The sequence below is a fragment of the Grampus griseus genome, assembly GCF_964374135.1.
Source record: "Grampus griseus genome assembly, chromosome: 10".
NCBI classification, from domain to species: Eukaryota; Metazoa; Chordata; class Mammalia; order Artiodactyla; family Delphinidae; genus Grampus; species Grampus griseus.
Genome location: NC_139004.1, coordinates 53,104,593 through 53,119,100, shown reverse-complemented (window position 1 = coordinate 53,119,100; position 14,508 = coordinate 53,104,593). Strand labels below are relative to the sequence as shown.

General features: G+C 36.3%; 1 protein-coding gene across 10 annotated transcripts in view; it reads left to right on the top strand.

Annotated features, from left to right (window-relative positions):
- CLASP2 (cytoplasmic linker associated protein 2) overlaps nucleotides 1-14,508 on the top strand; it is a 184,512-nt gene that overhangs the window by 132,180 nt on the left and 37,824 nt on the right. For 6 of the 10 annotated variants that reach the window (XM_082662814.1, XM_082662815.1, XM_082662812.1 and 3 more), the window contains 4 exons: nucleotides 282-344; nucleotides 1,309-1,415; nucleotides 4,462-4,706; nucleotides 6,808-6,871. In XM_082662814.1, the coding sequence (XP_082518940.1) occupies nucleotides 282-344; nucleotides 1,309-1,415; nucleotides 4,462-4,706; nucleotides 6,808-6,871 (479 nt within the window). The remainder of the gene's footprint in view (nucleotides 1-281; nucleotides 345-1,308; nucleotides 1,416-4,461; nucleotides 4,707-6,807; nucleotides 6,872-14,508) is intronic. The other 4 variants (XM_082662820.1, XM_082662818.1, XM_082662817.1 and 1 more) reach the window with 1 other exon arrangement.

Here is a 14,508-nt window from a genome sequence, read left to right as displayed (position 1 = left end):
TTTGTCTCATGCTTGTACTTTTGACATTTCCTTCCATTTGAATACTTACTTTTTTGTCTCCTGTGAGCTTATGTCTGTCCCCTTAGGTGTAAGATCTGTTGTGTGTCAAGGAAGATATTGCAATGCAAGTGTTCAGTTGCCCTAGTCTAAGGCAATATTCTGATCCTTAACTATTAATAGTAATACCATTGTGAACTAACTCTCCTTGCCTGACTGTAGTGCTGCCACTATTCCTTGTTTCTGTAGTAATAGATGAGGTTTGTATGGTCCTGTTATTCCAGCCTCCAGACACCATTCCAGATCTACTGGTGCCCTCTACGCCCCCGATGTGTATGGGGCCTCAGGTGAAGGATGAGTACATTTTCACTATCATCTGTGCATTCATCTTAAGTTTTTTGTCCTTGTCAGTTTCCATTGAGTAATCATGTTTTAAAATTGATTTGTTTTATTTACATTTAATTTGTTGGAGAATAAGTCATTTGTGGGTTTTTAAAAAAATTTTCCCCCAAGTAACTTTTTTCCCTTTGGCAATCTTATTTGAACATTTTTCTCACTGGAGATGGGCATTTTTCTTTTGTATAACCTAAGTTATGTCATTTTAAAATATAAAAATTGTTTTATGTTCTCAGTTATGTACTTCATCTTTGTATATATGTTTAAAAAAAAAACCAAAATGGTGGATGAAGTGTTTTAATTGTAAATGATGATATGTTGTAGACAGTAGTTGAGAGGAAGAACCCATCTATGGTTTGTCTTTACATACCTCAGAGTGTCGGGCAATAGTAGGTCCTTGACAAATATCAAATGATACATCTTAGTTACAGAATGAATCAGCCTGTCTTGAAAGAGAAGAGATAATAATTGGAGGGGTTTTCCCTTGTAAATTCCTGGCGTGCCTTCCTTGAGCTCCCTAATCGTTACTGGTTTGAGAATTGATCTTTGTTCTGGGCTACTCTGTGGCTCAAGCAAACAGATGAGATTTGCCTGACTGATAGAGCTAGGTTAATTACAGGGCTATAGACTTGCAAGCCCTTAGTTGGCCAGCCATGCTTTCTTCTATCTTCTGGTGAAAAGTATATCATAGCTACTATTCTTTAAATTTACTTCCCACGCACTGTCAGTGATTTTAATTGCCTTTGCCCTTTTATTTGACTAAAAATAAATGTACCCAGAGAATACAGTATTGCTTTTAAAATGCTTTGCCCCATTGGTTTTTTTTTCCTCCTCTTAAGGATCTTAAAGTTTCCAACGTGACCCCGTTACATTTATGGCTCTCTCAAAGCTATTTTCCTTCTTCTGATGAATTAGGTCCAGGGTATGGGATCAGCCAATCAAGCCGACTGTCATCCTCTGTCAGTGCCATGCGAGTCCTGAACACAGGTTCCGACGTGGAGGAGGCAGTAGCAGATGCCTTGGTACTTTTCTCCATTTCCTTATCTTTACAGATGTTCCAACTGTGAAACTAATGTATGAGTGAGCCAATCCACAAGTGTGGGAAAGGAGATGGGAAAATTCTTGGTATTAAATCTAGGAAGATCAAATGTGGGCAATGTAAAAAGCAAAACAGTATAATTAATTCTTGATCTTTATTAATTGCCAAATTTTTAAGCCAGGGCCCATAGTAATTGATGTGATATCAGGAATATAAATATTGATATTGTTAATATGGTGATGTTTTTTATGTACTGTAATACACTGAGAATAAAGGCAGATAGATTAGTATATAAATATGTACACTACAAGTATGTAATTTCAAGTTTAGCTTAACCTTGGGTATTTAGGGATTGTTTTAGTTTGGGGTACAGTTTTGTTTAGTCTTTATTTATTTGTATTTTCTGAGCTGAGAGAAAGTACACCTTCAAAACAACTTATATTTAAGATATCTTTCTGGCTCTTTATACCTGACACATTAAACAGTGAGGCTTAAAAACATAATCCGTAGATCTATGATGGTTTGTCAGAATAGTGCTGTTCAGATATCACTGTGGTTTTTCTCACTTAAAATTATGAAGGAAGTATTAGAAACAGTGATTATAATTGCTTTTTCCTTTTTCCCAAGTCAATTCAACATGATAATTTCTCTTTCAAGTTATGATATTAATCCTATATTTGAGAAGTAAGCATTTACTCAGTTTTTTACACAGAACTTATAAAGGTGTCATCTTTGTTTTGAAATTTAAAAATACATTATGCCTTTTAAAACCACGTATCACCTCTTAACCAGAGTTGATACAATATTTGCCACATATATTTGAAAAACAAGTTTTTAAAAATATTCATTGATCATAGCTATAATATATTAAATGTAATCACGTGCAGTTCTGTTCTAACAGTCTGTATGTGCTGAATTTTTCTCTTTACCTTAGCCATCTGATTTTTCTAATCAGTACAACTAAGTAGGAACTTTGTTCTCTTGAGCTTGGGACATATTGATCACATCTTCTTCTGGTGATATTAAATTAGTCATACGTTTTAAATTTACTATTCCTCATCAGTGTATTTCTCAAATTATGTTTTTTAGTTTCTTGTAAATGGATGATTTACTAGTTAAATGCTGCTCGCATAAATTTTATGAATTGAATGGATTATTCTTGAACTATTACTTGTTATAAGATGTTGTATTTGATTTATATGAGGAATATTTAGCCACCAGGGCTAAAAGCTGAATCCCAATCATTTGATTGTGAATACTTCCATTATTTGCATAACATAGATATTCCAGTTATAACTATCAGTTTTTAGGAAAAGACTATCCAACTATTAAGTCTAATTGGACCTAGGGAAAATCATAGAAATAAAATTAACTTTGGAAACAACAAAAGGATCCAAATAGGAAGAAGACTTGAGTTTCTTTGGAAAACTGGTTATGGGAGTATTTCTGTAGCTTAGATTTTTTTCTTTGGACTAAAGGATATTGACAAGTTAAAGATATATTCTCCTAATAAGCAGTTCTTATGTATCTATATATTTTAAAAGTTAATGTTTCTAATTATGGGCATTGTTTATGCCTACTTCACTGTGCTGTTTAGCAAAATGTTTTTCATTATTTTCAATTTTTCTCTTTAAAAATCTGCTCTCAGCTCTTAGGAGACATACGGACTAAGGTATAGACATTGCTGTTTTCTGACATCTTATGATACCATAACTTTTTTTTCTTTCCTTCATCAGTTTAACAGATGATAGTCTTCTATAAAAAATTCAAATGGAAGTAATAAAATCCTTAGATACACATCATTTTTCTGTATATATGATTATATGATTATCAGCAGGGAGATAGTGCTTAAACAGAGTGTCCTATGGGGGTTCTCATCCTTTAAGCCTGATTACTTTATACAAATGCGATGATGTCATCGACACTGATGTCTATAACAAAACTGGTCTTGAAGACCAACACAGGAAATACCACATTTTTGCCATTCTAAATTAAGTTGGTGCCTCTAAAATCAATTTAGTGATGGGAATGTCATTATAAAACTATTTTTAATTGAGTTCAAATTATATTTCTTTTAGATTTTAAACTTGGAGAATTTAAGTCACCTGGAGCTGTGTAAAATTATTGTGCTTAAATGTTTCTTAGAAATATCCACTGCTCACCAGCCTAAATTCAAATATCAGGTTACATAAAGATTTATAATTCTTCCAAAGAAATCTCAAATAAGCTATTTATTCTGTCTCATTTCACTTTTAATATTCAAAGTAAAATTAGCAGTTACATTTATTAAATAATAAGCTTCAGATGTAAAGAAATCAAAGGAATCTAAATATGCTTTCTCATAAATATTGAAATAGACAGTATAGACACATTGGGAAGAACATGGAGGACCCTCCAGGAGCTTGCCTCCTAAAAGGAAGAGTAAGCAAAACAGGATGTCATCATTCTCCGTATTTTACTTCTCTAGGAAATGTCAGCGTTGCATACAAGAGAAGAAAGAGTGGCAAGACAAGTGATAGTAGAAGTGAAAGGAGAATAGAGGAAAGAGAAGGTTGAGAGACAGAAAAAAATAGAACTTTACATGGGGAAAAATGTTTTTCTGATCCATTGCCCATTTTCTGATCCATTCTCATCCTTTAAAAAGGTAGTAATTTCTTCTTAACAACTCAGAATTTTAGTACAGAGTCCATTCGTTTATACTCTTGTAGTTCTTTTTGGTTTTCCTGAAAAAAGAAAAGGAAGAACCCCATGTTTTTAGTGCTCCCCACTTTACATATCTGACTTCCATACAGTAGTCTTATTCTGCTTTTATCACTCGCCATAGTTAAAGAATATTTCATCATCTACTAACTCCTAAAACATGTTTTTTGAAGAAAAACTAAATATCAACATTTTATTATTACAATGATTAGCAGCATGCTTTACACTGATTTTTAAACAAAAACCAGTCTTTTTATGGTCAGTAGAAATTTGTGAAATACCAGCATATTATTTTAGCTACCACTAATGAGAGTCTTTATGTGTAACAGAAAAAACCTGCTCGAAGAAGATATGAATCATATGGGATGCATTCAGATGATGATGCCAACAGCGATGCATCCAGTGCTTGTTCAGAACGCTCCTATAGCTCTCGGAATGGTAGTATTCCTACATACATGAGGCAGACAGAAGATGTGGCAGAAGTCCTCAACAGATGTGCTAGCTCCAACTGGTCAGAAAGGAAAGAAGGCCTCCTGGGTCTGCAGAACTTACTAAAAAATCAGAGAACGCTAAGGTGAGTTATATTGTCTTTAAAATAATTGTCCTGTCTGGTTAGGACAGGACAATTGACTTGACTTGACTTTTTCATAACACTTTAAAGATACTGGTATGGGCTCATATGTGTCCTGAATTCAGAAGGTGGCATCAAAATATTTTCCCAAGCCTTAATCCTTTAGGACCATCTATACTATTGTTACTTTTAAAAGTTTTAATTAACTTGCTCTATTTAAAGAAACTTTCTAAAAGGAAACTTTTTATTCACAAATAGATGTTAAATGAAAAATGTTATTAATTTTTTTAATGAAAATAAATAATAAAATATGCATAATATTAAAGCTGACTCATTATTAAAATTCATTCCTGATAAGTTTTTCAGTGAGATGAAAGAATATTTATGCTCATTTGGAAATGAAGGTATATTCTTGATGTTTGTGTAATATTTGGATCTTGGTATAGTATGAAATGGATTTGGAGTGAATTTCTCTAAGAACAGAAATTTAGGGACTTCCCTGGTGGTCCAGTGGTTAAGACTCCACGCTTGCACTGCAGTGGGTGTGGGTTTGATCCCTGGTCGGGGAACTAAATCCCCCATACTGTGTGGTGTGGCCAAAAAATAAATAAAGTTAAAAAAAAAAAGTTTATATTGGTTTTTAGTTGGGTTTGATTCGGTTTCCTTTCCTAATGGCTTTTGCTTGCTTTTCCTCTCTAAATTCTTTATTTTTTTTAATGTATTTTATTTATTTTATTTTCATCTGCGTTGGGTCTTCATTGCTGTGTGTGGACTTTCTCTAGTTGTGGCAAGAGGGGGCTACTCTTTGTTGTGGTGCGTGGGCTTCTCATCGTGGTAGCTTCTCTTGTCATGGAGCACGGGCTCTAGGTGCGCAGGCTTCAGTAGTTGTGGCACGCGGGCTCAGTAGTTGTGGCACGCGGGCTCAGTAGTTGTGGCACGCGGGCTTCGTTGCTCTGCGAAATGTGGGATCTTCCCGGGCCAGGGCTTGAACCCATGTCCCCTGCATTGGCAGGCGGATTCTTAACCACTGCGCTACCAGGGAAGCCCCTCTTTATTGTTTTTTATCTGTGTAATGTTTTAAATCTCTATGGTCTATCCCTTTAAGAACATAGTTTTAGAAAATTCATAAGTTTGATTTCAGGTATCAAGTCAGGAAGTGGCCCACTATTTTCCACCACACTCAGAGTTTGATTTACTAGCTGTTTATTTTGGGAAGTATTAGAACTATATAATTTAAAATAAGTGTTTATCTATAAACTTCCTAATATATATTAATGCTTTCATGTCACAGTTCGTGAATCACTACAATAAAGCATCATACTGTTGTTCCCAACCCCATCAAGATTAGATTAGTATTAGGTTCAGTATATCATTTTAAATGGCAAGGAAATAGTCATAGTTTAGAAAGATTTTAGCCCTCAGGTGGCAAAATTTAAGAAAACATCATAGCATTTAAAAGGATAAGATTCATGTGCTGGGAATGTCATCTGTATACTTTCCTCTGTTGTGCTTACATTAATGAAGTACAGTTGTATTTCTTTTCATATAACTTTCAACCTTTAAAATAGTGTCTGTTACTACAGAATTATTGTTGCATTTGATAAATTTGTATTTAGCCCTGACTAGTAAATCCCACTAATTTTTCATTTAGGAGGGATGATTTTTTTTAGCTTTTTTTTTTTTTTTAAGAAGCCCAGTTATATGTAAGATCACTTTTTTTTTTTTTTTTTTTTTTTAAGGCTGTGTTCGGTCTTCGTTGCTGCACACTGCTTTCTCTAGTTGTGGCGAGCGGGGGCTACCCTTAATTGTAGTGTGCGGGCTTCTCGCTGGAGTGGCTTCTCTTGTTGCAGAGCACGGGCTCTAGGCGAGCGGGCTTCAGTAGTTGTGGCTCTCAGGCTCTAGAGCGCAGGCTCAGTAGTTGTGGCGCACGGGCTTAGTTGCTCTGCGACATGTGGGATCTTCCCAGACCAGGGCTCAAACCCGTGTCCCCTACATTGGCAGGTGGGTTCTTAACCACTGCGCCACTAGGGAAGTCCCCGTAAGGTCGCTTTTAAATGACTTCTTCCTACAGCAAGATATTAATTCCACTTTATTATTTTGACAGTCGAGTTGAACTGAAAAGATTATGTGAAATTTTCACAAGAATGTTTGCTGATCCTCATGGCAAGGTATGTTTTAGTATTTAAGATTACTCCTATAAGGTGTCATTATTGTATTGCCCCAAAAAAGAAGTGAATAATAACAAAAAACTATAAGCCATTTTTGCTTTGTTATTGCTCTAAAATGGCAATGACCTTTTCAAACATAATTGAAATTGAGTATTTGATATCATACTTAATTTAGAAATTGCTCTCTAGTAACTGTTTAAGCTTCTCCAAAGAGAGATTATCTAAGACTATAAACTGAAGAATATATAGTAACATGCAAAACTCTTATACACTTAGGGTGAGTATTTGTATTTCTAAAAACATTTTACTATTTGTAAAGGAAATAATTGGGGTAAGTTGAAAAAATTTGCCAACTTTTTATTCAGTTTCCTTCTCTATTAACATAAATATATTCTTAAAAGAGCAATTTTGTAGAAAAGAATTGCCATTAAATAACAAAAAGCACAAAATATGGCTTCACCCATAGTTTGTTAGTAATATAAAAGAAGCATTTCATATATTGAAATAGTTCATAAAAATCATCAGAACTTTGTTTAGTTTTTAATGTGGATTAAAATGTATTTAAGTACTTTTGCATAGTCTGCATGTATACTGTGAAATTTTGCTTTAAAATGTAAAATTTTGTTGTAAAATGGACTCATTTATTCTGTTTTCAGCAGTGTGTTTGACAATGGTGAAACTTTATTCAGTATCTTCCTTTAGGACACCAGGTGTCTACATGAGAATTTCTAACCTGAGTGAGAGGGAGATGTGGAAGGGAAATCATAAGAAAGATATTAACAAATTTCACTTTATTGTTTTTTTTAATTGTCTTCACTTTATTGTTGCACATGTCATTTCCCCCTCATTTTTTTTTCTGTTTTCAATATTTTCATTACTTGTGACACTACTTAAAGATACTAAAATCCTACTCTATACATAAACTGAAATCCAGCTAAGAATTATAAATTGCTTGTACTTTAACTTCTAAAGATTATCCTTTTATCAGAAGGTATATTTATTTTATCCAAGAATGCAAGATCCCATTAAAGACAAAGATTAAAGTACACTAAGTTTATAACTTTCAAACTGAGCTTGTAGATAACCATACCATTTTATACTGATATTGCTACCACTAATTACAGCTGTAGGAATTGCTTTAATGGAAAAATTTCTGTAAATCCTGAACAAATTAGCTGTTGACATTTTTTGTTAGCAGTATGAGCCAAAGGACAAGACAATTATGATCTGGGTGGACCTGTTTTATTAAATGATGTTTTAATTAATAATCTCTACAACTTTTAAAAATAGAGTTTTAAAACATCTTCAAAAGTAATATAATTCATCTCTGCTGGAAGGTATGAGAGTGTAAGGCTAGATTATTTCTTGAAGTCACAGTTTTTAATTTTTTGTTAGGACAATAATGCAATTTAGTTGGATCCTAGGATTTGCACAGTAATAAAGAGAAACACTTTTTTAAAAAGTCTCTTGAAGAAAAAATTTTTTAAATAAAGTGAATGTCAAAAGTTAAAAAAAAGTCTCTTGAAGATCAAGTAGGAAAACCAAGTTTGATGTTGGTGAAAGCACAGATGTTTGGCCTCCCTTAGTAGATGCAGAGAACCAGCCACAATCCTTCCGAGAGAAGACTTTTTTTTTTCCTGTGGGATTTTATAAGAACATACAATTCTTATTGATCCATTGGCTTTGTTTGTTTTGTTTTGTTTTTTTGGTTAATTCAGTGAATACACATGTAAAGGGAAGATTATTTTTAATTCGTTTTTGTTTAGCTTTTGTTTGGTGATTGTCCATCAGGGACTCTACCAGTAATGTAATTCATTAAGAATAAACTGGATAGGGGCTTCCCTGGTGGCGCAGTGGTTGAGAGTCCGCCTGCCGATGCAGGGGACACGGGTTGGTGCCCCGGTCCGGGAAGACCCCACATGCCGCGGAGCGGCTGGGCCCGTGAGCCATGGCCACTGAGCCTGCGCATCCGGAGCCTGTGCTCTGCAGCGGGAGAGGCCACAGCAGTGAGAGGCCCGCGTAACACACACACACACAAAAAAAGAATAAACTGGATATATCACCATACTGTGCTGAGTTAAAAATATCAGGGTTTGATTTGAGCTTTTGCATCATATCCTTATATTATTAAAATAGTAGATATCCCCCCCTTTTTAATTTTATAAAGTACTAACAGTCCAATCATTGGATCAAGCAGCTGTTCTTGATGCTTTCTTTTCTTTCCAAGTAAAATTTTGTTCTCTATCAAGAGTTGGCCTTTTTTGTTTGTTTGTTTTTCCCTATAAAGGGCCAGGTAGTAAATATTTGTAGCTTTGTGGGCCATAATGATCTCTGTCAGAACTACTGAACTCTGCCATTATAGCACAAAGGTACCTATAGACAATATCTAAACAAATGGCCATGGCTGGGTTGCCATAAAACTTTACTTATGAACATTGAAATTTTTATTTTCATAAAATTTTCTGTCACGAAATAGCCTTTTCTTTTGATTAAAAAAAATTTTTTTTAAAGGTAAAACCATTTTTAGCTCTGAGACCATAGTTTCCCGACCCCTGCTCTATACAGTCAACTCTGGTCATTGACACTAAAATAGAAATATGTTCAAGAACCTCTGCTCATGCTCATGCCACTGGTTGGAAGTTAAGACTGTTGAAGGGAAACAATGTACTGGCCCCTGCTGGGTGAAATCAGCCCTGTTACTCCTGTATATTGTGCCATTCTCCATTTCTGATCTGTGATTTTTGTCTAAAAGCCCAGTGCTGCCTTTCCTCTTCCTCTAGTTTTTTTCTTCTGTCCTCCACAGAGACTGTGTCAGATAGTCTTTCCTCAGAACTCCATCCCTGTTCACCTCTCCACCCATCTCATGCCCCAAGCATATGTCCTGGCCTCTTAGCTTACCAAGAAGATAGAAGCCATCCAGCAGAAACTCCCATTTCCTGTCTCCAAACTGGCAAAGTTAACCGCACATAAGCCCATTCTTTCTACCTTTTCTTCTATGGAAATGGCAGGAGGTCTTACCGTGAAGCTGTTGGTAGCCACATAAACATGTACTCTGTTTTTTGCTAACGTGATCTCATCTGCTTGGCCACCAGGAATTTTTCATAAATTTCAGTTTGCTGCTTGACATCCCTTTTTATTTTTCAACCTTGTTGTGAGTTTATCCAGCGTATCTTTTCTGACACTTTAAGGAAAGGGATGTGGGAGAGGTGGAAGAGGGGTGTTTTCTGTTGTGCCTGATCCAGTCTTCCTCACAGTAGACACCCTCTCTTTTCAGACACTTATCTCTCTGCTTGTTTTACTTACATTGGTGTTGCTTAGAGCATTGCCTTAGGCCCTCCTCTTTCACTTCTGTACCTTATCTGAAGCTTAAGTCACCCACTTTATCCTAATGACTCTCATATGGTACTTCCAGCCCACATTGTTCTCCTGCACTTACTTAGTTACATGCCTTTTGCTCATCTTAAACCTCAAAACTACTTTTCCTCCTGCATTGCTTTATCTCATTAGATGAAACCACTATCCTCTCATTGCTCAAGTGAAGAATTTGGGCATTATTCTAGAAATTTACTCAGTCCTAATTGATTCAACCTTCTAAACATTTCCATTCTCACTGCTAATTCAGGGCACAATCATCTTTGGCCAGCTGCACCTCCTCCCCACCTCCTATCCCTAAATTCTCTTCCACGCTGCATATTTGAATAACCTTTCTAAAAGGTAAATCTTCTCTACTAACTTAAAACCCTTCAGTGACTACTCATTACCCTCAAGAAAATATTCAAACAAAGCCTATCATTTTTGCTTGTCATTCCCTTCTCACTGTCACTCTCAATCCTGGAAACTACGTTCATTTCCCCAAATGTGCCACGTGCTTTTCCTCATAGCCTTGAAATAGGCCATCAAAGAGACTTCTCTTTTCTTCCTCAAGTGTGGGTTAGCTCTCCACTCTGAATTGGAATCACTTATCTGTAACCTTAACTATCCTGAAACTCACAGGGCAGAAATCATCTGAAGCCTTGACCCCAGAATGGGCCGTAGTGTTTAGGAGACACCTCATGCCTTGAGGTTGGTTGGGTGGGTTTTCCCATGTCCTTTTTTTTTTTTTTTTTTTGCGGTACGCGGGCCTCTCACTTTTGTAGCCTCTCCTGTTGCGGAGCGCAGGCTCAGCGGCCATGGCTCACGGGCCCAGCCGCTCCGCAGCATGTGGGATCTTCCCGGACCGGGGCACGAACCCGTGTCCCCTGTATCGGCAGGCGGACTCTCAACCACTGTGCCACCAGGGAAGCCCTCCCATGTCCTTTTAAGTTGAAGTCAACTTAAAGCTGTGTTAACAGCTTCTGAATAGTAGCTGGCTTCCATGTTAACTGGAAGCTGTCCTTACTTCTCCCCAACATGATTGAGACCACCTGCTGTCCCCAACAGGTTACTTAGAGAACCAGGGTGTGAGCAGCAGCCCCATCTCCTTTCATCTAGGATCACCTCCAACCCCCAGAATGTTTCTCTTATATGTGTTAGAGTAAGCATCTGAGTCCAGCTGAAATATCAGGTGAGCTCCAATACACATCCCAGAAAGGAAGGGCTAGAAAAGAGCTTCTATTTCAACTTCTGAATACAGTTGAAATAGATGCTGGGTTTTTTCCTGGGACAGGAGTAATGTGGTTGGTAAATAGTTCACAAGCTGAAATTATTTGATGTCCATAACTTGATAAATAAACTTTTTAAACTTTCAGATACTACGCATACAATCACAGTGTATGACTCTGTAAAACCTCTAAATATTTTTCTAAGAGAGGCAGTGCAATACAGTGATAACAACTATGGGTAGTGGAGCTAGATTGCTTGGGTTCAAATTCTGCCTCCATCACTTATTAGCAGTGTGTGCCTTGGTTTCTTAATCTGTAAAATAGAGTTAATAAGATTGCGATGATGATTAAATGAGTTAATATATGTAAAGCCCTTACAACACACCAAGCACTATATAAGTTTTTAAAAAATAAATAAGTTTGAAAAATTAAGGAATTCAGAGAAGATTTTTATTTTGATTGCTCTAGACCCATTTTTTCCTTCAAATGTAAGGAGTGTCAGATGCCAAAAGCTATCCCCTGTGATTCTGACATTTGACTCTGAAGGACCTACTTGAAAAGAGCCACCTTCACTAAAGTGCATGGTTTGATTTCACATTTTATGGTCTGTTTAGTCCTACCTCTTGAAGTCTTGAACATCTGGAGTAGGAATTCAATCAGTGGCTACTAAAATGCAACACAGTTGAGTGCCCTGCTTAGAAGGACATATCTGGTCTCCTGAAGAGTGTCTGCAGTCTTAGGATCAGGAGGCCAAAACATACATCTTACCTGGGGAAAATTAAAAGTTGTGGTATAGTTACTTTTTACCTCCAAACAATAGTAATTATTCCAAGCCTTCACAGAAATAATTTAACTTGTGAATGCATTGCTTCTGAAGAGGAAAAAAAAAAGATAAAAGAAAAATGCTAGATACTGTGCTTTAGAAGCAAATGTTTGCACTGTACAGAAATTTTGGCAGGTGTCTATTAGTCTCAGATTTTTTCCAGAAGTTGAGCCTCAACAATAGTATGGTCTGGAAAAGAAGAGAGTTTTTGTTTGTTTTTTGTTTTTAAATTTCCTTGGCAAGAAGATGAGAGAGAAGTATAGGAAAATCACATACTCTTATCCCATACTATTCATTTAACTCTTGTTTTAAAAACTATTTTGAGTTTATCGTAAAACTTTGAAAAACATTTGTCACTTTTATTTTCTAAGTGTTTTTATTCCATACAGGAACTTGGCATTGATGGCGACTAATTTGTGTGTTTTTCTTTTTTTTCTTTTTTTCCTTTTGCATGCTGTCCCCTGTGTTGGAACTCTCAATAGAGAGTAAGTTGGTTCAATATTTGTTGGAAACCTAACTTTACTGCATGACTGTGAAATTAACCCTTTTTCTCTGTTTTCTCTCCCGAAGAGTTCATGCAGTGTTGGACCCTTTGCAATCCACGAAATGCTATTTGCAGTTATGCAAACTGTCATTCTGTTTGGAGATGTGCTTTTTAATCTACTAATTAATCTAATTTGATTATGTTCTTCTGTTCTATATTGGATGACTGGCACACCTAAGATATAAGAGGTTAAGAAAAGGCTGCCTCAATTGTAATAGCTCAAATATTATAATTTTCCAATAAACTACAGTTATAAATAGATTCCATTGAAGGTTGGTTTCATTGAATTATTAAAAAAGTAATTCCCAAGTTTCACAATTTTTTTAATTGAATTCCAACCTCCACATATGAGCTTTCTAATAGTCTATTAATGGCATTCCACAAAAGCAAACAGGGCTGTTTAAGGAGCAGTGATTCTCAGCTTTCTGTTCTGAAATCAAATTTTTAGCCCTAGTACTATATTAATGTGTCCACTTTCCTCTTTCTCCTTTAATCATAGATAAGGAAATGGGAGAATATCAACATCTGACAGTGAACTCTCTGTGATAGGGCAGTCAAGTAAGAAATTTTATGCAAAATTTCCAATGTATATTTTGGATGGATATATATATATATGCATATATTTATCATTTAGTAAGTACCATTGATAAGATATAAGTATTTTGAAAAATATAGTATAATTCTATATATAGGGTACCATAAATAACATGTCTACATTTTTATTCAGTTATACTCACATTTTATCTAATCAAAAGAAATTTCTACTTTTGATTAGAGACTCAGAGAAGTCTTTTTTAAGAAAATAGCAATTCAGATCTTGACAGGAACATAAACTTTGGATTATGTCAGGATGAGAAGAAAGGGCCTTCCCGGCGTGACTAGCCTGAGTCCAGAGAAGTGGGAGATGTCAGAAAGACTATAGGAAAGAAAAAGAAAATCTTGGCTGCCATGAAAGGAAGGTCTTACATATCTTCCCTTGCATTGAGAAAAAGGGTTGGCCACCAATTGCAGGGTAAGGTTTATTTACTTATGAGGAAATTCTTACTCTTTAAGGAACTTTTCCTGCACATTCATTGAACAACATTTTTGTGTGTGTGTGTGTGGTACGCGGGCCTCTAACTGTTGTGGCCTCTCCCGTTGCGGAGCACAGGCTCCGGACGCGCAGGCTCAGCGGCCATGGCTGACGGGCCCAGCCGCTCCGCGGCATGTGGGATCCTCCCGGACCGGGGCATGAACCCGCGTCCCCTGCATCGGCAGGTGGACTCTCAACCACTGCGCCACCAGGGAAGCCCTGAACAACTTTTTAAGTTGGTCCTCAGCCTCTGATAACTTTAGGCTTCGTTCTAATTGGTGATACAAGACTAAAAAATATATAGTCTTTTTTCTCAAATGTTATATATTCCAGATGGGAAGATGATATAAATTCAGAAAAAGTGAAATAGCACCATAAAGCTAGCCCCACTACAAGTTCCAAGTAGGGATGATCAGTGGCTATTATCTAAAGAGGTCCAAGAAGCTTTTTGGCTGGGTCTTGAGTGGTAAGCTTTGTAGGAAGTCATGCACTTTGTGTAAATAGGGGGATTAGGGAGTGTGGTAGAAAATGCAGAGTGTGTGTGAGATGTGTTCAGGGACGAAGAGTTTATGTTGCCAAAGGGTCCAGCATGAGTCTGGAGAGTTAGAACTTCGTCTA